The sequence below is a fragment of the Halichoeres trimaculatus genome, unplaced genomic scaffold (assembly GCF_033239565.1).
Source record: "Halichoeres trimaculatus isolate MK-OKI-2021-1 unplaced genomic scaffold, fHalTri1.1 fHalTri1_scaffold_13, whole genome shotgun sequence".
In the NCBI taxonomy this organism is placed as follows: Eukaryota; Metazoa; Chordata; class Actinopteri; order Labriformes; family Labridae; genus Halichoeres; species Halichoeres trimaculatus.
This window is the reverse complement of record NW_027437191.1, coordinates 29,562,481-29,585,863: the sequence shown is the minus strand read 5'-3', so window position 1 is coordinate 29,585,863 and position 23,383 is coordinate 29,562,481. Positions and strand designations below refer to the sequence as shown.

The following is a 23,383-nucleotide window of genomic DNA, read 5'->3' as shown; positions in this document are numbered from 1 at the left end:
AAGTAATATAACTTAGTAATAACTATTGTGTGTAATATACTCAAATTTACAATCTCCACTTAATTTAACATCTATAAGAATGCAAAAACACATAAAAACAATCTATTTGTATAATTGTTAATTAATTCAGGCAGTAAGGGGTTAAGACACCACTTTGGCTTTGGGAAAATCCAAAAGTCATTTTTTACTATTTATAAACCCAACATCTGAGTGAATCATCCCAACACTTTTCTATGCATGTCTATGCTTTCACATAATAAGCTGGGGTAGTTTTTGGTAGAAACTTCATACACCTCAAGTATTCGAGCACCAACGCTCTTTATAGAGGATTCACAGTGTTGGACTTGCTCCACGTCAGCACAGAGCTCCTTTCAGGACTCCACCACCAACACATGGACCAATCAGCTGTGTCAATGTATGAGCTAATGACAAACTGAAATCTCCTACCAAAACTCCTCCAGCAGGAAGCTGCTTTGTGAGTACAGCTCACCCACACAGAATGAAAATGTGCCTGAGTCCTGTTCCAAGTCCTGTGGGGTCCAGTACAGCGGGGCTCCGGGCTCAGTATCATTCACAGGGGTCCTGGCAGTGGGAGCAGTGGCTCATGTCTTCAGAGTAAAGCTCCACCTGGATGGTGATGCTGTAGAAGCCGAACTTTGTGTTGAGCAGATCAGTGGCCTCCTGCAGCACGGACTGAGCGTCAGCTCCCTCCTCTGAGGAGACGACAGAAAACAATGAAGTGAGTACATCCAACTACATGTCGTGTTTCTGTCATTAAATCACTTCTTCTCCGTGTTTTTACTTTTCAAATCACGATTTTGATTCTACTGTCTCTTAAGCCCTGTTTCCACCAAGCGGTTCGGTTCCCCTCATCTCAGCACGGTACACATTTTATGGCTTTTCCACTGTCTAATCCTGGGACAGGTCCCCAAATATCTGAGACAAGCTGTCCCACTTTTTTGGACCTTTCCGTAGGGGTGCCAGACTAAACCAATGCAGTTCCCGGAAGGTGGAGCTATAACACTGTAGTCCGTTGATTGGTCGAAAGAATCGTCACTTACCGTCCAACAGCAGCGGTATTTCTCCTGGTGACACACAGACTTCTCTGAAACAAAGCTTGGTTGCACTTTGTATCAAAGAGCTACATACTAATCACAAAGAAGATGAATTACTGGATGTCTTCCAGTTTTTCTTCTTTGTTGGATTCATTAGCAGGGTACACTGTGTTGCACTGCTATGGCGTCGCACTATTATGTTACTGATGCAGCTATCAGCATCCAGCTTACACGCCGCCTACCACAAGGGGGCCCTGTTGGCTGTGGAAACACAAATAGGATCAGGCTTAACTAAGCCAACCTGTACCAAAAACCGTATTGATCTAAACTGGACTGCTTGGTGGAAACAGGGCATTAGTTTCTTAGTCCCCTAAGTTAACGTAGGTCAAGAGTGAGTTTTTGCTTTACCTATGGCCAGGTGAACAGAGACCAGGGCCTGACCCAGAGTCAGAGCCCAGAGGTGCAGACAGTGCATCGACTTCACGGCCTTCACCGACAGCAGCACCTCCTTCACAGAGTTAAACTCTATTCCCTTAGGAGCTCCTGAAAAACAGCAGATTATCACATAAATACCTTAAAACATGCTGTCACCCTATTAAAACAATGGCCTTAGTCATTTTTTTAGGAAAATTAGTTTTTGGCTTAAATCTCTTGATGATGCTGACCATCTCTGGTAAAATCGGATAAAGTTTTAGATAAAAGGATCATGCTCTTTATGCCCTATAGAAGTGGTTTTCAAAGTGGGGGCCAAAGTCCCTGGGAGGCTGCCAGGGGGGCCTCAGAAAATTGAAGGAAAGGGAAAAATAGGATCTAATTATTATTATTTTATTTCATTTTTTTGTCTTAATATACCCAGAACTTATAACATGTAAATTGCCGTAATCATCATATTCTCAAGTTTCCAACATGACAATGTCATGACCCATGTCATAACCTGGCGGTTTGCGCATGTTAATAAGCGATTCAAAAAACTAAACTGAACTTTGAGGCTCTTCCCTGTCAAACTACTGACTACATGTAAAAGAGGAGTATCCCACCTTGGCTGACAGAGCCCTGAAATGCTTTCTCCCTTTTGCAACAACCTACTTTTGTGAGTCTGGCTTTTGTTTGTTTGTTAAAAAAATTCCTGCTTTAAAGAAATGTAAAAAAAATTTCAAAAGTGAATAAAATGTTTTTTTTAATACATATTTTAACACACTGTCTATTGGTTTCCAGTGGGGGTCCCATGCTTGAAGCAGATGCTGTTTGGGGGGCCTTGGTATAGTAAGGTTTGAGAACCCCTGCCCTATAGGGCAATAGCCTTTGTCAAAAGAGTGACTTAGACCACTTTACTTCTAGCCTCAGTCAAAATTTTGGATTATTTGGGATAAAATGTGTGATGGTGGCTGCTTCAAGAAGAAACCGAAACTTCAGTAAACATGATTTTTGAATCAGTTTCAACTGGTAAGTGATTAGGTTCACTGTCATAAAGGCTTGGGTATGATGTTGTGTTGTAATTCTGTCTAAATTCCATAAGTTAATGTTTAATACAAATTTAGCTACTTCTAGCTAGCTACCTATTCCTGGCTAGCCCGCTTATTTCTGTAACCAAACGTTAATGAGCACAAGGCAATAACACCCCTAAAAGGTTTAAAATTAAAGAAGTGTTTCTGATTTTGGTTGGAGATGTATAAGTACGCCTTCTCAGCGTATGATTGACCTGACATTTGTTCAGTTTAGGTTGGAGTTGTTTACGTTTTGAGTTTGCTTTATGGAATTAAAGGACAGTTAATGGTCAGGTTTCAAAAATTTGTCAAAACTGGATGTTGGAAATGGGTTAAGTTTGATTAAAAACTCTGCAAAGAAGACCTGGAGAAGTGAGGAAAGGGACTGCCTCCTTAACTCAGGGTAATTTCAGTTTTGAGTTAGTGCTATTGAATGAAAGGGTAGTTTAAGCCAGGTTGAAAATTGGCCTAAATCACCTTATTTCCCCCAGTATGATTTTAAATAACTCTTCTCAAGTTTCAGTTGAATAATTTACACACACATGTAGTGTGCATAAATGGTCCCATCACTCACATTCCCCCCTCAGGATGTGACCATCTGCCCCTCTCATCTGATCCACTTTGGGTTTCAAAGCTTAAAACAGCAAAACTGAGATTTCACCATCTCAGTGTCACCCTAACAGACTGGATCCTGGTGCCAGTCTCATCTCGACATGAAGAGGAGTGTGTATTTAACACGACAGCCTCCATTTACAGACGTCTACAGAATATTAAGAGAGCTAAAGCTTGACTGCCTTCATTACATTAAGAAGATGCTTTGGATCTGCTCCAGAGATCATGTCAGCCCTGAGTGACACGTGATGTCGCTGATGTTGTCAGATCAGGAGAAAACTTGTTAGTGTGATCAGTGCTGGCTGCAGACGAGGAAAACAACTCTGTGTGTTTGTCATACATAGAGCTACTGACGTTAAATTACAAAGACAACACTTTCAAATATCCAAAGAAAACCAGTTCACCACTCGCCTTGTTGATCTCAGGCTTCATACCTTCTAAGAGTATCCTAAAGACGTCTCTGAGGATGGTGACGGTGGTGCAGAGGACGAAGACGGAGAACAGAAATGTACAGATGGGATCTGCGACTTTATATTCAGGCTGAAAGAGAAAAAAAGGTTCAACCTTGAAAAATTGAGCACAGGAGCATCAGATGGTATAAAACTCTAAGGGTGAAAACAAAGGAAACATCTTGGGAAACATTCAGGAAACTTGCTTTTCTTACATAAGTCACATCAAATTTGATTTGTTGGTGTCAGGATTTTCAGATTGGAAAGATTCCCAGATCCCCTTTTCACTGAAATTTGAAAGTCCAAAGTTTTAAAGACTATTCAGCAAAATTGCTGAAGTACCTGCAGCAGAAACTCCAAGAAATATCAGTTTTATCACAGCTTTACAACTTGGTTGTGCTTGATACTTGATCCTGATTGGTCAAAACCCTAAAACACCAGTAACCAGTCACCAACAGCAAAAACTGAAGACACCTATTTGATATCAGATCAACCCACAGGAGGATTTCTGTCTCATTTCACCCAGAGCAGAGACAGACTGCTTAAACTGATGTCTTCAAACTGGGTTGAAATCTTACTTGGGGATGGAAAGTCTTGTACCCAAAACCTGAGAGAACTGGTGGAGAATCTTCTCTAATCACATGTCTTTCAACTTAGTGGTTAAACTTTAATCTGCCGGCATTAAAGGACTCATACAAAAATCTTTACATTTAGAGACAAAAGTCCCACATCTACTACCCAAAACACCACAACACAAATGGTTGACTGCCACTGAGAGGGCAAAGGGCCAATCATGGTGGTAAGTAGCCAATCACGTTTCATTGGTGGCCATCCCCCGGGCCTGCCCAAGCAATTTAAGCTCTGTCTGTTATGGTGGCTGGTAGGGATGTCAGCTGATTTGCAAAAGCAACAGCCACAACACAAATGCAAAAGCTACAACATGAATGCAAAAGCTACAACACGAATGCAAAAGCTACAACACAAATGCAAAAGCTACAACACCAATGCAAAAGCCACAATGCAAATGCAACGGCTACAATACAAAAGCAAAAGCCACAATGTGAAAGCAAAAGCCGCAACCCCTTGCAAAAGCCAAGACAGGACTGCAAAAGCCACAACACAAATGCAACAGCTACAATACCAAAGCTAAGCCACAACACCAAAGCAAAACCGCATGAGAATAAAAAAGCCACAACACAAATATAACAGTTACAACACAAATGCAAAAGCTACAACAAATATGCAAAAACCACAACAGGAATGTAAAAGCTACAACACCAATGCAAAGCTACAACACTATTGCAAAAGCTTTAACAGGAATGAAACAGCTACAATATGAAAGCATAAGTCACAACAGGAATGCAAACACCACAATGCAAATGCAAAATCCACAATTCGAAAAGCAAAAGCCACAACATGAATGCAACAGCTGCTACAAGAATGCAAAATCTACAACAGGAATGTAAAAGCTACAACACTATTGCAAAAGCTTTCACAGGAATGAAACAGCTACAACACGAAAGCACGAGTCACAACACAAATGCGAAAAGCTGCAACACAAATGCAAAAGCTACAACACCAATGCAAATGCAACAACACAAATGCAAAAGCCACAACACCAATGCAAATGCAACAACACAGATGCAAAAGCTTTAACAGGAATGAAACAGCTACAATATGAAAGCATAAGTCACAACAGGAATGCAAACACCACAATGCAAATGCAAAATCCACAATTCGAAAGCAAAAGCCACAACATGAATGCAAAAGCCTTAATGCAATTGAACAGCTAAAACATAAATGCAAAAGCTACAATGGGAATGCAAAGGCCACAACACAACAGAAATACAGCCAGAATGGAAGTTAAGAGGACAGTTATCCTAACTGACACAGAAGAGTTGTGAACGTAAGAGAACAAAAGTTTTCCTTTTTACCTTTAGCTATGACAAATATAGCTCTAATGCTAAGGTTATTGCTTCGTGAAGCTTAATAAAAGATGAAGTGTTTTTTTTTCTTTCAGTAAATAAATATCATTTCTATGAATGATATTACAAGGTGAGACCCCATGAAGCTATATTTATTGTAATGAAGATAAAAAGATTTTCTCTTTCTGTGTCTGTTGGGATAACTAACTTTTAACTTCCGTTTTGGTTGTACTTTACATTGTGTTGTGGCTTTTGCAAATCATCTGACACCTACTGGCTACCATAGTCTGTTGACAGTGTGGCAAAACATTAGATATTAAGTCTCTGGCTTGTCATGGAGGTGTTCCCTACTTGAAAATTTCAGGGGAAATATTTTTTTGTTATGATGGTTTAGTAGATGATACAGATATTTTTTTTTAATGTTCAAACTACAGATTTAAGTCTCAAAACATGACAATAAGGTCATTGTTTCTTGACATTTCTATTCAAAGAGTTTTTTGTTCTCTCGACTAGAGTTCATGTCTCACCCTAACATGAATGTGATCTATATCTGACCCGAAAGTAGATGACAGTAGCCGCCACCATGACGCCAACGCTCTGCAGCAGATCTCCAACCACGTGGATGAAGGCGGCACGGACACTTGTGTTACCATGGCCACCGAGGAGCGCGTGGGAGTGGCCATGAGAGACAGGACTGCGGCCATCCTCGTCGATCTGATGGTAGCCGCTGCCGTGGGCGTGGAAGGTGGTGGAGTGATGGAGGATGTACGCCATGCTGCAGAAAAAGAGAGGTGAAGAAGTCAGATTACATTCAGGTTAAATGTTCAGAGTTTATCCTTTTCATGACTCGGAGTGTTTAATTAATGTAAGGGTTAAACAGGCTGTGACGGTCACTCTGGAGCTGTTCACTGAGACCATAAAACAAAGAGAGCGCCACAGAAAATCACTCTTCTCGCCCTGTCAAGCCTCAAACGTCATTAGTTACCTTTATCACGCTGACATGCTGTAATGTACCACATTAACAGCCATTACGCCGAGCAGCACTCACATTATATTGACGATGACGGCGCACCCGGAGGTGACTAACATTACATGACCATCAATCTCATAGTCGTTGCGTACGATCCTCTCGATGGCTAAATAGACCAGGGCGCCCGTCACAATCCAGATGGAGATGACTGAGATGAACGCCCCGAGGATCTCTGAGGAGACAGAGAGGAGTCATAATTACTTTTTGCGTAGTTAGACAATTCATCATCCTCAAACAGCAGCCGTCTATGTGGGGATCACAGCAGGACGTGGAGTGAAGGAACAGAGCACATCGCTCACAGGCACAACTTCAGCCCTGAACTGAGGACACAGGGTACAACACAAGAGCCCATTCAGCATCACTGAGTGGTAGTTAGAAGCAGTTAAGGTAAAAGACTCTTGTTGCTTGACGTTTTTATGGAAGAGCAGCAAGTGCTCCTTGAAACACAGCAGCAGAGTCGGGGTTTCATTACAACACTGGAACATGCTTTCATAGGATGCGCAGCAGAGTGAAGGATGTGAAAAATTGGCCAAATCTTCTCTTCTCATTCTGCTGTTGATGCTTCTGGAAATAAGTCAATGACAGAATAAGCAGTTTGGCAGATTGTGTTCTGCCTGCTTTTGCTCTCCATACCAGAGATGAGAATTTACAGTAATTCTTGTAGTGGAATACTCTAAGGCCCAGTTTCCACCAAGCTGTCCGGTTTGGATCAGTATGGCTTGGTACAGGTTGGTTAAGTTAAGCCTGATCCTGTTTGCGTTTCTACAGCCAACCGTGCCCCCTCGTGGTAGGCACGGTGCCAATAACCGACAGGGTGACGCCATAGCAGCGTAACACAATGCACCCTGCTAATAAATCCAACGAAGAAGAAAAACGCAACACAGTAAACAAAGAGCAACTATGGGAGACGTCCAGTAATCCGTCTTCTTTGGGATGTCCATGTGGCTTTGTCACAAAGCACAAAACACATACATAATACAACCACTGTTGCATGGTGAGAGACTATTCTTCTGACCAATCATCAGTCTGCAGTGTTGTAGCTCCACCTTCCGGGATCGGATCATTTTAGTCTGGCAGCCCTACTGAATGGTCCTAAAAAGTGGTATGGCTTGTCTCAGTTATTTGGGGATCTGTCCCTGGATTGGTCAGTGAAAATGCAGTAAAATGCATGCTTTGCTAAGACAAACCAAACTAAACCGCTTGGTTGAAACGGGGCTTAAATATCATATATAAATATATAATGGACAAATACTCAAGTACTCACGGATTATTTTCTTCCACTTCCTCACAGTCATGAACACAGCATTACAAGGTTATATATTTAGAAATAAATTTGTTCAATTGAAAAACTTTGAGATTTTGTTATTTAAAAAATTTATGTTTATTACCACATAAACACACAAAAGTACCAAAAATTGGTACTGTTGAGTTCCAATACCGATAGCCAGGTACTGGGCATCAGCGCTGTATCATTTCAAAAGTTAAAGGTATCCATTCCCAGGTGTAGCAGACAGTTCTGCATTTGTTGTGCTTTTGCTTCCATTGTAATAACAGGTTCCTAGTGAGTTGTTGTAGCTGCCACAAAGCAGCTGTTTTTGCTGAAATCTGGCTCGGTGTGCTGTAGCCCTGGCATAAGTCATAGGTTTGTATCCCGTTGATTATTTTCTGACCTGGTACATTCAGTTAGGCCAGAGCAAAAAGCTGGGTCACACATGCCTTATGTCGCCAAAAGCAACGGTTGCACAGGTGTGTGAGGAAAAAAAATATTACTCAAATAATAGGGTCAACGGTGAGTATTCGAGTACTCGTTCCCATCCCTAATTCCAAACCAACCAAACGCCAAAGCTTTACATAAATCAGCAATGCTCGTGCTCCTACCTTGGTAGACTTGACTTTTGTTTTAATTCAACATGAGACAAAACTGTGAGATGATTCAAATTCACTGGTTCAGACTTGAGTAGGTTGCAGATTCTCCTCACATCAGAGCTGTTCCTTTAATTTCAGACCAGTTTTTCACCTGCCAACACACCCCACCACCCTAAGGGAGTAAAACTGACATCTGCAGCATTGTGGAGTTTGTGGAGCAGACATGCTGACTGCACGTTAAGCAAAAGAAAGTAAAAGCTTGCTTTTTTAAGATTGCCACCATCTGCTTTGAAAGAAAAATCACACTTTAAGAACTTGTTGCCTGGAGGTGGCACAGATTAGACTCCAACACTAGGAAGTCCCTCCAAACACTCATTCATCCTCTCATCCTCTCTCCTCACTCCATCCTTCCACTCTGAAGTATCTGCTTCCTCGTCCTGACCTGATCTGTGCCAGCCAAAGTTCATGGTTTTGGTGGGCGGTCTGGAGGAGATCCACAGCGAGAACAGGCTCACCATCATGCTGCCAAAATCTGTCAGGAGGTGAGCCGCATCGGTCATGATGGCCAGACTGTGGGCCAGGTAGCCTCCTGCAGAAAAAAAACAAGAATTACCCAACTGTTGGTTAGAATATAACTGCTCCGTTTTTCAGTTTGGGGTAGTTTTATGTTGATTAAACCTGCATCATGTGGACGTGCTTTTATAAAACTGTCTGAAAAGTTGCTGACAAAAGAGTGTGCCTACTACCGTGAACAGCTTCCGAGCAATAACCCCCTTTAATTCCACTTTTTGTAACCATTTAAAGGTTTATAAAACGTGTAATTTAATGACTCACACACCATGATCTGTATTAAATATTAGATCCTCTTTTTTCAGCGCAATGCCCCGGGTAAAAAGAGGTGTAATATTCTTTAATATCATCATAAACATCTAGGCAACCGGCCAATGAATGCAAGCCACCGTTTTATAGTCGGAGTAATAAAAAGTTTTCAGCTGTGTTCTTTGTTTCAGAGGGAAATATGATGTTAGTAAAGATTTCAACGATGCAGATTTCAATAAAACAAGGGTTTTCTTTGCTCATGTGCGTAGATGTGAACCATGATAGCAGCGTCACGGCATAAGATAACCTATAAATTAGCCCAAATCAACTTCTATGCCTGTCAGGGTATTTTATATCAACTAGCTTGCCTTGATATCTTAAAAACTATTAATTTAAAGTGCTGAACTGCTAAAGCAATAAACAGGAAGTAGCCAAAGCTCAGACTCTGATTAATCAAAACACCACAACAATTATAGTTCATTTTCAGATTAGTATCTTTCTCCATTGCCTGTTGACACTGTGGCGAAAACCTTAGCGTCCATGTTAAGCACACAGTCCTGTTCACCCTGTCATGGCTCTAACCCAGCATGTGGGGGAACATTTTAGACCAGGGGTGGCCAACCAGTCAAAGACCAGGAACCACAAAATTACGGTGGCACATCACACATGTGGTCTTAAAAACACACTTGCTCTCACACATAAACTAAATGAGATAAAATGAAAATCAATACATTTCCAATTTTCAAAGTGAGATTTATGGCGTTTACAAGTGTGTTTAATTTTGTACTTGGTGTCAAAGACAAATTTCTGTTTTTGCTTTATAAGAGACAAAGTTACATTTATCTATCTATCTATCTCAGGGGTGGCCAACCTGTGGCTCGCGGGCCACACGTGGCTCTTTGCCTTTTGGTGAGTGGCTCTTCGATCTATTCATAAACACATATAGCTATGAGTAGTGGTGTGCTGATCAATCTAAACTGTATAATTATTAATGCCAACATTAGGATCAGTTGGGATTGATACTTAAGTTTCAGTTTCTCTTCTCTAGTACGAATTGAAACACACAAAAACAGTAAATCTTGCTTTGAAAATTGGAAATGTATTGATTTTCGTTTTGTGAAATTTTGTTTTTGTGTGAGAGGAAGTGTGTTTGCAAGACCACAGGTATGACGTGGCTCTCCGTAGTACCACGGCCATTTTTGTGGCTCTTGGTCTCTGACTGGTTGGTCACCCCTGATCTATCTCGATAGAAAGATAGATAGATAGCTATGAACACATGAGCAATTGAAGGGAGCATATGTAGAGAAGTGAAAGTGAAACTTAAGTATCAATCTCTTCACCCAAGTATTGATCAATACTGATTCCAATGTTGGCATCAATACATAAGTTTAGATTGATTTATGAATGGATCAAAGAGCTGCACACTGAACAGCACGCGGCAAGAGGATCCAGAATCTTGTTGCCAAAGTTGCCCCGAGTTTTCAGCTCAAATTCCCAGGGGCAACAAAAATCAGCCGATCAGCAGACCTTGAAGATTGCAAAGGGAGAAGAGGCCAGATGGTGAAAATCCACACACATTTACCCTCCATCACTTTCCTGACAGTCCCTGAGCTTCCTCTGACAACCAATTGATGGTCCACAGATTGGCTATTGCTTTACTTTGTTTCAGTGGGGAAAGGCTGTCGGTGCTGTCAAAACTTAACGAGGAATAAGAAACCTGCTGTAGCTACAGCTCCTGAAACAGCAGCTGAAAAAAGAAGTTTCCAAATTTCCAAAAGCAAAGTTTCCAGACTTCTGGATGTAGAATACTTTATAGTGTTTATCAACTTTTTAAATATAATGCTGATGGCTTTTTAAAACCTTTCTTTTTTAACTTATGTGTTTTTTCCCTTCTGGGTTTTGGGTAACTTCTTCTTATAAGACTTTTTTGGAAATGATGTAGTGTCAGATCACTATCAATGAAATCTGTTGTGTTATGCCTGCTTTTGCTCTCAATACCAACTTTACCACTGCCAATGATCACCTGATCCTCATTGGCCCAAGACCAGAGCTGAAAACTAGAGGTAATTTGGCTACAAAGTTCTGGATCCCCTAAAACATTCTTCACTATGTAAAAGGTGTAATGTATGCTGAGATGTGAGTTAGAATCCTGAAAGGGTGAGCAGGAGTCTGAACCCTCTAACTGAACCCTGCAAATAATCTTTGTGTCTAGATTCATCCATTCAAAGTAAATCCACAAACTATTTAGCTTTTTGTTGCTGCTTGTACAGGATCCTTTTTTAGGCCAGAAAGCCCCAATATTTTGTAGTCACAAGAAAAAAATGTATGAAATCAGGATTTTCAATTCTACATTTTAAAGATGTTATGATTATTTGGCCCGGAGTCTTACACACACTGTCGTAAGATGTGGCTTTGAGTGAGGCAGGCATTCGTTTTGGAATTAGAAGGAGATCAGATGGAACAATTTTTTTTTTTGTTCAAGAAAACCTTTTACTGGATCCAACCTGCCAAGGTAAGGGACTTATCAGTACAGTTACATTTGAAACATGACATCAAGCAAACATTGTAGTAGCTGGCTATATGTAGCGCTATCGGCAGCCCGGTGCTCTGATGTATCTGTAGGCTAACGTGACAACAAGTAAACGCTGTCATTTTGAAAGTAGTTTAGTAGCAGTTTATATTTAGCGCAGCTGGCAGCCTGGTGCGCTAAGAGAAGTCTGTAATGTTTAATATTAGTGAATCCTGACTAGCTATGTCTACATTTTATTGATAGACTCTCAAGTTTGAACAGACCGCTGCAGAATAACTGCTGACTGTGGGTTGGATTCAACAGTAGCACAAACAGTTTAGCCCCTGTGTTAGCCTTTAGCTCGTGCTCTATCTCTCTCCTGTTTATCTTTCTTCTGCTCTTCTGTCCTTTTTCTGTCTGACAGTTAGGCTCCTGTGTCCACTATCACTACAAAATTAATCACAGAAATCGTTTTCAGTAGAGAAAAACCAGACGCGGTTCTCACATCTAAACTTTGTCAGTCGGCGTCGTGTTGTCATAGATGTAACGTAAATCAGTCCGGTCATACCCGACCCGGTTGGGAAGCTAAGAAGTAGCAATTCAAAATAGCCTGTAACCTGTGATAATGGCGCTGATAATCTCATTTCAAAGTGTGGATCAATCAATCAGTCATTTCGAACCATTGTTCAAGGTTTTAAACTCTTACCTATGACCTCTCCGATCATGAAGACGAGGCAGACCGCTGAAGCAATGTACAGTTTCTTCTTTGCCATCAGTTTTTCCACGCTGTCCTCACAGGGTAACGCTTTGGCACCGTGGCAGTGGGCACCAACCGGTCGTTTCAGCTCAATGGCCCCAGCGACGCCTCCATTCTTGAAAGGGAAGTCGGGATACTGTTCTTTGGAGTCTGGGAATGAGCTGCAGGGAAATAAAAGGTAGGTTTTGATGGAATAGTCCTTTAATATTTGCTTTTTTTTTACTGATATTAGCTGTAGTGGTAGGATTTTTTTTGTCTATGTTGGTTTACGTTGCACAACCAGGTAAAACAAATACTTTGTTTTGCACTGTTCCCCATGGCAAATTTCCCCCAGAGAAATGTCTTTAGTTTTCTCAGTAAACATTAAGCTTGATTTTCAGCATGGAAATTAAACATATAAGTATCAAGTCAGCTTTCTCTCTGGCACAAAGCAACAATGAACTGGATTTTATACACAAGAACAAAACAAACTGCTGACTTCTCCATTTTCATCAAACACACACACTCACACACACACACACACACACACACACACACACACTCACACACACACACACACACACACACACACACACACAGTGTAACACACACTCAGGTTGCTTTTCTTTCCATGTGCGGTGAGGCAGTGAGGGAGAGCCACGATGATGGCGCTAATGAGGTGGAAAAAAACTAATTTGGCTTCACTTGAGATAACCACACACACACACACACACACACACACACTTAATGTCACACACCCCAGATAGGAGATTGCCAGTGTTTCATGATTAGCCTTTATCTCACACAGACACACACCCTCACAGACACACACGGGGCATCTTAAGGGACGTGCGAGCAGAAAGGAGGCGGCCAAGTGGAAAACAGATTTTGTTCAATTATACCACAGGGACATGATAGCAACCACTCCCCCCACACACACTTACATCCCCCCACACACACACCACTCACACACTGCATGTGTACATACAACACACACACAGAAACAGGAAAACAGCTTTCATACACACAGAACATACAGCTTTGAAGCCTGAGGCCGATGTTATGTCCAAATGTTAGCATCTTTTGGTGCAGATGAAACAAGCTAACAGTCTGTGAAACATTTGGACTGAATAATCTCAACTAAATGAAAACGCGCTCCCAGTGATAATGAAATACCAAACCAAACTGTAGACTTAGTTTTTTTTATCAGGGAAGAAAATTATCTGCTAGCTTAATGAGCTATGTACTAGCTAGCTGTTCTGCTAGCTGTGTTTCTCCATGAGGGGTGTTTATGAAAAGGTTGTTTATATAGAAATGTGAGCGTAGCATAATATAACAGCTAAATACTCTCTTTCTTGTCTGTTTCTGTTTTTTTTTTTTGCCTCTTTTCGTCAATGCATAGCTCATTTTTTGGTCGTGGACACCAAACTGGTTTTGTCTTCAGTGATATTTTTACTATTTTTGCTCCTGTGTTTGTCTGGAGATCCTACATGTAACCATGGCTGCATTGTTTACATGTGAAATCAGCTGTTAGCAGCCTGTAGCATGTCAATGCTAACTGGTGCAAGGACGGATGTTTCCCACAAGGTGAGTAGAAGGAGGTGAGGATGACGACACTGAGGTGAGACATTGGCCTGTCCTTCCATCCATCGTTATTGGGAACGCAAGACCTATCTCCAATAAGATGGACAAGCTAGCCATGCTAACCCAGCAGCATCATGCTATTCCCAGACATGGCTAACAGAGCTAACACCAGACACCAACACCACATTGGATGAACTTCACCTGCTGTGAGCAGACAGGATCCAGGAGACAGAGACTGAACCTGACTGCTGAGGTAGCTCAGTCCTGGACCCTGTGGAGGTGGAGGCTGGCTAAACTGGAGAGTAATGGACAAGCTGTCAGCATCTATTTTCTTATGGAGCTTTTTGCACTTTATATACACTTTCTTACTTTTGTTTTCCTGATTGCTGCTATGACTCCTGAATTTCCCCTCGGGGATAAATAAAGTATTTTCTATTCTGTTCTTTTGTATTCTGTTAGCTTGTTAGTATTTCGCAATGCTAGTTGCCATGAAGATAGCAACAGAATGTTGCGGAGAAAAAAATCAAAAAATTAATAAGAAACTATCTGAAAAAGTGTTAATGAAACAGTCCTATCCCGGTGATTTCTGGTTCAACTCCAACCCAGTTTCTTCCTGACTTCCAGCTCATGTGTTTATCAATACAGCACAGGGCAGGTGTGCTGTGTTTGTCGGCGGTGCTGAGACCTGAGGGAGTATTCAGTGATCTGTGAAATGATATTATATGAAGAGACCTCAGAAGAGCAATACACTGAAAAAGTAACCATCAAGCGTTTAATTACAGCTGCAGTGTGCTCTCTCAGAGTACAGCACAGTGTTTTCTTTAGCTGATGAAAAAGGCCTGAAGCAAAGTGGAGATGAAGACAGAGGAGAAATCAACACTGTTTATCTGTTTCAATAGATACAGTTTGGACGAGTCAACGTGATGAAGATTACAGTAACAATGAGAGTTTTATGGTTGGAAAGGATTCTGGTTGTTTTCCATAACCAACTATTGGTTAAATATGCTGAGTTTCTTAGATTCTGATTCTGATTTATTTTCATTACATTTAAGTTTACGTGTCTTGCTTACACTTATATTTTTTGAAACTACAGCCAGCAACTGATTCACTTAACAGACCATAAGGACTGGAAACAAATAGAAACAGGGATTTATCTTGTCTTATGGTACAAAAAAAAAAATCTGCCTGAGTTATGGAAAGCTTCTTTTCAAGTTCCAGTTATCATGACTTTGGCACCCCCTGTGGACAAATAGTATCTCTTTGTCTTTGCTGATTCAGTCCTGTACATGTGCTTTAGGCAGCCAATCATAGCAGTGTCTTATTACTGTAGCTTCTCCACCTGCTCAAATCAGGAATCTATAAGTTAATTTTTCCTTGGCCCAAATTTAAAAGCTATCCTTAAGGTAATACTGAATGTTATTTGGCAGAAAGTGTTGCCCCAGCTCCATTAAAAACAGCATATTCATCATTTTATTCAGGCTCCAGGGCAGCTTATAGTACTAAGCCTGCAGTACCCAGAATCCACAGTGACCTCCCTGGCCTCTTGCAATCAATCCTAATTTTCTAGATCTCTCAGATATTGCTGACGTGAAACATTACTGAGTCATCTTCAGTAATGGGTTTGTGTTGATGGTTCAGCCTTGAGTTGACTCAGCTTCCATTCCAGAGTAAATAAATAAATGAATAAATAAATCAATATAACAGTTTGGGCACCAACTGTAGCTACTCTCCTCTATCTGATTATGATGAGTTTAACATTTGGGGGTTCCACAGGGTTCAATCCTAGGTCCCATTTCCTTCTCTTTCTACATGCCCTCACTCGGCCAAACATTTTGAGTCAGCTTTTATCCAGATGACCAAGATCAAGTTAGAGACCTGTTTACCTGAGATTTGCTTCAGATGTAATTTCGAAATCTCAGGAGAAATGTAGCAGCCATTGTGCACACATAAGCGTAATAAGAAGTAGTTTTATCTACAACCCCAGATCATCTCACATGGGCCTCCTTTACCCCTTTTCTGTCAAAAGAACCGGGTGCTCATTTAGTGCTAAGGCTTTGTCAGTTCCAATCACGTCTTTCATTAGAACTAGTTTGGTTTTTCCTTCAAGGAGATGGAGGAGCTCATCATATGCATGCAAGGGATAATCCTTGCTTTGCAAGCCTCCATAGAGCCAGAGCCAGGGGCTCAACTGCTACAGTCTACGCATCTTTAGCAATGGCTGATCAAGGCTTTGTTGAAGCTTTCACACTTTTTTCAAAACATGTTTCACTACTCAAGACTTAAATGAAACACAGCGCTCAAGCAGGGCATCTAGTGGTCAATAGTATAAAGTGCAATCAGTATGTTACTAGTTAATGGGTTGTGTGGAATTTGACTCGCCTGCGCATTCCCATTCAATAACACTAAATGTTTGTACGGTTTCAAGTGGACACAATAATAATAATTAATTATAATATGTCGTCAATAGCACTAGGTCTTCTCCTTCAACTGCTACTGCTCTAGTTTTTGCCTCCTTTTCAAGAGAAACTCCCACAAAATAACCGATGACTTGCTTATGTAACCTCGCCCCTGCCCCCTGACTCTCTCCCGTTGCTGGCTGGTCTGAGACCGTAAATGGCGTCCATTTGGTCGAACCACCTCCATTTTCGGCGATTCGACCCACTCCGGCCGTTGTGGTCCTTAATGGCCCAATAATCACTCTTAAGTTTTTTCAATTTCTCCCATCTCTGTTGGGAAGTCCGGTGGTAGCCGTGCTCCTCCATTCGCTTAAGACATCCTGGTAGCCTTTTTCATTCCTTGTGGCTCCTGTTGGATCCTGTCCTCGGCCACCAAACCCAAAAAGGTCTGGACCTCATCGTTGGACCTTGGAGAAACTTATTGGGACACCATTCTTGCAGTTGTTGTTTAAAAAGGCCGGGTGGCTCTCGTACTCTTATGTCCCATCTTGTTTTGGCGCCGCCCTCAGGACTCATCGATGACGACATTGTCTGACCAATCAGTAGCCGGCAGTCAGTGATGTCATCTTTTAGTATCGACTCAGCTCGCTTGGAACCAGAGTGGAGTAGATACTAAATCTGGCTCGTTTTAGGAGATACTGGGCTAGTGGAAACACGCTGCAAATCGAGTAGAGCCGAGTAGAGTAGGGCCAAGGCGTTCTAGTGGAAAAGGGTCATTAGCTGGTTTTGCTCGGCAGAGTTTTTAGCACCTGTGCTTTGTCAGTGGTCATAGCCTGAAACTAGCACTTACAGCATCTCAGTTGAAAGGGGTTCTTGAAGTCCCCGGCTTTGCTTTAAACTGATGACTTTGCTTACTTGTTTGAGTCTGGGGTCTGCCCTCTCTGTTCAGTCTTTGAAGACTCACCTCAAAAACTGTTTTTACAAGTTTTTGTCAGTTGTTTCAGTGTAACCAACCACTTTCAGGCTTTGCTTGATGGGAGACAAAATAAGAGCCACATGGCAGTCATTTTAGGGAAGTTTCGCTTTCATTTCTCTTTTAGGTGTTAGTAAGCAACTATAACCTGCTCTTAGACGCAAGACAAACCATGAGCAATGGCAACACATGGAAAAGGAAGATCCTTAACGCCTAACCATAGAGTTTACAGGATTTGTTAGACACCTATATTCACACAGCTTAAAACATCTGCACAACATTATAGAAGTGTTCCTAGGTACGACTTCTGATGAAGATGTCTACTGTGTCATAACATGAATAAAACAGACATTTTTCCACTTGTTCCAGGTGATAAACTATTATTTTACCTACATTTAGAAGTTAAGAGGAGCATCAAGTCGACTTTTCCTGTGGTATAAACATTAAGAGCTCCAAGAGTCTGGGCTGCCGACCAAAACCCATGAAAATCCAAACTGGCTTCACTAGTTTCTGTCTGTGGAGATTTCCAGAAGCTGCAGCAGCAGCGACAGACCCAGAATCTCCTGCCAGACTCCCATTAACATTCAACCAATTATGCTGCCTTCATGTGCAGCCAGAAATATCACAATTACCAGCGAGTAAATGACCCAACAAAAAGGGTTTGGTAAATACAGCCGGGAGACATCTCAAAGAGTCAGTCATGAATTAGTGAGTGGGGTTAGTGAAGGGAATTTGTTGGTTTATTGTGTGTGATGCCGTTGACCTTTGAGCTCAAAAACTTCAACAGCGAGGACATTTTTCTCTCTCTGTTTAGCCACTTCTGAGTCTGTTTTTTCAATTATTGCGATTCTGGCAAGTAGGAGCATTATTTCCTCTTTTTGTCTCTTGTGCTACAATGAGATTGTTCGTGTTGTATTTCTTACTAACTGAAGTCACAAGTTTTTATCTATGCACTCAGTCACGATATGTTTTATATTTTCCATCCATCCATTTTCTATACCGCTTGTCCTGTTTAGGGTCGCGGGTGGCTGGAGCCTATCCCAGCAATCATTGGGCGAGAGGCAGGGTACACCCTGGACTGGTCGCCAGTCAATCGCAGGGCTGACACATTGACAAACAACCATGCACGCACACACTCACACCTAGGGACAATTTGGTGTGACCAATTAACCTGGTAAGCATGTTTTTGGACTGTGGGAGGAAGCCGGAGTACCCGGAGAGAACCCACGCATGCACGGGGAGAACATGCAAACTCCACACAGAAAGACCCACCGGCCGAGGTGGGGATTTGAACCGGTGACCTTCTTGCTGTGAGGCTGCAGCGCTAACCGTTGCACCACCGTGCAGCCCATGTTTTATATTTTTTCCTTTAAAATGTTTAGTAATTTTTCAATGAATTTTCGTTGTCTTAATCGTATTTTAACTTTTAAACCTCTTACGTGCAGAGAAACGATTAGTTGGAGCCACACAGCCACTCCTATTGAAGATGGCTTTGTTGGCTGGCACAATCATTTTCTTGACAAAGGTCTGTGACCAAAACGTTGCAATAAAAAAAAAATTTAAAAAAAATCTCTCTGGTAGATGGCCAGTGTACAGGATTTTTCGTTTTCTTGAGTCTGTTTTACCAGAAAGTTACAATGAATTATGTCTCTTACATTTAAAGCTCCTGTCAGGAACTTCAAGTTTGTGATGAATTTGGCGCCCCCTATGGACAAAACAATATAACTTATCACTTAGTGGACATTAACATAAAAAAAATCACTGAACTTCCTATAAAAAATCAGACATGGCTCATTGAGATTTTTTTGTGGAAAATATGAAAATAAGTATTTTCTTGCTTCTTTAAATTATCTCATTTGACACCTACCCAATGGCAGAGCTTTCAGAAATTTAACATAATAAAAGATTTAAAAATTATTTACAACTGTATATCTTTTGATTTTGCTGGTATTAAAGAAAAACCATGACTATCAATATTAGCTTTTTCATTACCATTTAAAACTCCTCACAGGAGCTTTAAAATACACATAAATGGTCTTTTGTACAAACTTGTATGGTTGTTCATATTTTCATAAAACTAATCTTATTTCTTTATTGAAGAGTTTTTAAATTATCTGAATTTAAAGAATTGGTGACACTTTTTTAAGTTGATAAGTGGATTTATTTTTTTTATTTTACTTTTTTTTTTTGCCTCATACGACTAGGGATGGGTACCAAATTTGGTACTTTTTTAGGCCCCGACCAAGTTCTGTCTGTAGTACCGGTACCAAGTCACGTAAAATCAAACGATACTATGTTTAGGTACGCAAACACATCCTTTTGACTGTGAGGGAGGGAAGAGAAGGCGATTTTCCATGCTGGACATGAACACAGCATTACAAGGTTCTATTTCGAAGAATAAATATGTTAGATTAAAAACCTTTGAGATTTTATTATTAAACAATTTTGAATTGAGCTGTACTTTATTGCTTCAAACATGGAAGGTACCCATCCAAACAACAACTTAAGTTTCATTTTCTGACCTTTTTTTTCTGTTCTGTTGGATCACGTGCTTGTCCTACATTCCACTTTTAGTTTTAAAATAAGCTAGTGATAAATAACTGATCAAATCTTAACAGGATATTAATCCCACTAGGAAGTGGCATCTTTTTTTTGTTAATTATATGTTTATAATGTTGAGTTTCCTTTTTACATAATTACATTTCAGCAGAATACAGAGGATTATTTGTTCAAAATTAATGGACCTTTCACTAAGGGCATCAGGGGTTCGAAAACCATTCAAATTCTGCTTCCTGCTGTCCAACCCCTCTTAAGTTTTCATCAGCCCACACTTATTCATAACAAGCTGAAACCAGGCCTGGGCATCAGCTTCACTATCACAGGATTTAAAGGAGAGACAGGAAACTGAAAAGCTGTCGCATGGTGTCCAGGAGGGGCCCTTTTTTTATTTCTCACCCCTGTCCCTCAACAGCCTGAACACGCCACTGTTCATGAAATCATAATTCATTTTAATTCACAAAATTTAGACTTTTTTCCTCTGCTTTATTTAATTTGATTCATTTTGATGCTGTAAGCTGATATTTGTCTTTCTTTACTCAAAAATTTAAGCAGGTCAGCTTCATTTGAGGACTGGCATTTTGTAGCATAAGATTGAAAATGTGTGTAGGAGAAAACATTTGATAATTTTTTAGCGCTGTAACTATTTTTTTTAACCTGAACAATAAGCAATGAAACTCCTAAAAATATTAAACTGACACCAGTTTCTGATGTTCATTGGCTCAGAGATGTAATTACATAGAAAACAAACCTTACTTTGCAGTTTCTGGTTAATTTGATATTTGTAGACTTATCTTTTCAGCTCTTCAGCTGAACCAGTAAGACTCAAAGGCCAAAGGGATTTTCAAATAACCATGCTTGAGGGAAGATTAGTGGAGCATAAAACTATAGTAAGCAATTTATTATTTATATCACTTTTTGGGCCTAAATTAGAACAAAGAACTATATGTCACTTCCTCACACACATTATAGACTTCTTTATAAACCATTTAGAGGCCAGCTGGGTTAAAATGCTGAGGGTCACACACATTCACACACACACATATATACACTCACACACAAACGGGAGCGCTGCAAATGGTGCATGAAATCTCAGATGTGGTGCCATATGCATTTCTCTCCCCCCTCACACACACACAGAAGTCAACACACACACAGCAGCAGCAGCACCTGCACACACAAAACTCCAAAAATAATTTCTTTGATATTTTTGGAGATCATTTTTTTATCTGCATGAGCCGGACTCTTCCTCATAGGCCTGAATATTCAGCAGCAGCTCTTTGAAGGACGCGTCAGTGCAGTTTGCGTAAAATCCGGTCTGATCAAACCTTGGACGCGGGGGTTTGGTGTCAGGTGTCAAAGGGGGATCAGTTCGAGTTTGAGCCCCGTAGTGTGTTGTCATTGATTAGACTGTCATATGTGAGGCCTAAACTCATCAAGAGGCAATGATTCAAAACTTATATTAAGATTATATTTTATTTTTACGCATGGGGGTCAAAACGGGTATCAAAATCCTGATTAAGAGAAGCGTTTCTGCAAAATAAAAAAAGGGCATCTGTTGCAGCTTTTGGCGTTTTCAGGTTTTCACGCAGAGAAAAAAAAAGTCTTGCTTGTTGCGTCACGTGTTGACGCAAAAACATCAACCAACGCTAAAATTTGGATTTCTCTTTGACTTAAGATATTATTTTTTTCTAGTTCCATATTTTTTGAAACGGAATAATCACAAATTATTTAGTATTTATTGGGTATAACTTTCTGGAAAGGTAACCGTAAATTATTAAATTAATTATTAAATTATTATTACATTATTTTTTCAGTTATTGAATTACGTCAGGGTATTATATATATATTATTAAACTCTAAAATTAATCTTGGATCCTTAAGCTTTTCTGAATAAACTCAAACACCTTCTACACCTCTCCGTGTTTATTTGTGCCGCCTCCTGCTGCAGGTATTCACCTCCCCGTGTGTTTACCGTGTTATAAATCCTCCTGATTTCCGTCCAGTGCAGCCTGGTCCGTGCACAGAGCAGCTTCCTGCCTCTAATGACAGATGATGAGTTTTTAGCATTGCTCAGTGAACTGGCCCCGGGGCCATTTGTCACAGGCTGTCCAGAAACAAGCCAAGCATGGAAATGAATTTGTTCATTCACATAAAACAGCCCGCAAGAGCAGCAGCCCTGCTTAACATGCACCACGGTAACAACTGCTCCCACCGTGAACGATACACACAGAGCTTCACACCATCACACACACTGACAGGACACGACACGGGATGTGTCCTGCAGAACGCATCATGTGCTGATTGGGAATTGTTGACTTTAGCCATTAAAAAAAAAAAAAAAAAAAAATCCAACATAAAAACGAAAACAAATATTCTACCTCATCAAAAGCCACTTTCTTTAAACTTTAAATACGATCCCATCGTTTTTCTTTTTTTAATATACATGCATGCTAAATTTAACATGTAGCTTGATGAGTATGCATCTGCAGAGAAATGAAACATGTGCCCACCTTTGCAGCTTTAAAGAATACATTTTGGCACTCTTCTCGTGCATCAGGTGAGACTTCTCCGAATTTGGAGCGTTATTATCCATTATTCTTCAGCCTGCAGCCTATCCCACCAGAGTCAAATGTGGAAAAAAGAAAGTATAAGGTGTTTGTTTCTTTTTTTAGGAGATGCAGCTGCAAGAGTTGCCGAGGATCGACAGGTCCGGGTCCCTGGAGCTTCAGTCGTCTTGGGGGAAAGTCAGCGGAGACCTCATGATGAAGTGAGAGCAGACAGACTTCAGAACAAACGGAGAAATTCCTTCATTGCGGCGCAGAGGGGAGCAGGAGGGAGGAAACCACATGCGGGGTTTTTGGAGGGAGGTTTTAATTGTAGCCTTGAACATGCAGCAGCAGCAGCAGCAGCAGCAGGGATGTTCAGGCTGCAGCAGCTGTGAGTGGACAGGACAGACTGAAACCTGACTGAGCACACAGCAGCTCTGGTTGGTGAATCCTAATGGGACAGGCGTCATTATAAACGAAAATCAATGAATCACAGATGCACATCTGCTTCAGAGGATTTTTTTTTCACTACAAAAATACATTTAATACAAAAGTAAACATGATGATCAAAGGCCTTTATTGTGCCAAGGTTCCACTTTTCTGAACAAATTTGGCTCCATGCATGGTGCACTTCATTAACCATTTTTTGATTCACCAAGGCTATGTGATGTTTAAGCACATTCATGCAGCTCAAGAAATAAATACAGGCCGAATCATAGCGAAATCTTCAGACTTTAATAAGAAATATTAAAGGATGAATCCTTAGATGAAATAAAGATTGAGTCCAGGAAGAAAACAGGCCTAAACGTAAATTAAAAGGATTATAAAACAGGCTATAAC

The 23,383-nt window shown here is 40.8% G+C and overlaps 1 protein-coding gene across 1 annotated transcript; it reads right to left on the bottom strand.

Annotated features, from left to right (window-relative positions):
* Positions 1 to 567: 567 nt before the first annotated feature.
* Positions 568 to 22,623, bottom strand: slc30a2 (solute carrier family 30 member 2). The gene is made up of 8 exons (XM_074685464.1): positions 22,508 to 22,623; positions 12,456 to 12,667; positions 8,864 to 9,010; positions 6,574 to 6,727; positions 6,081 to 6,300; positions 3,586 to 3,691; positions 1,464 to 1,598; positions 568 to 713 (listed from the first exon to the last, which is right to left on the bottom strand). The coding sequence occupies exons 1-8, from the start codon at positions 22,588 to 22,590 to the stop codon at positions 568 to 570; spliced, it is 1,203 nt and encodes a 400-aa protein (XP_074541565.1). The 5' UTR covers positions 22,591 to 22,623.
* Between the last annotated feature and the right edge of the window lie 760 nt (positions 22,624 to 23,383).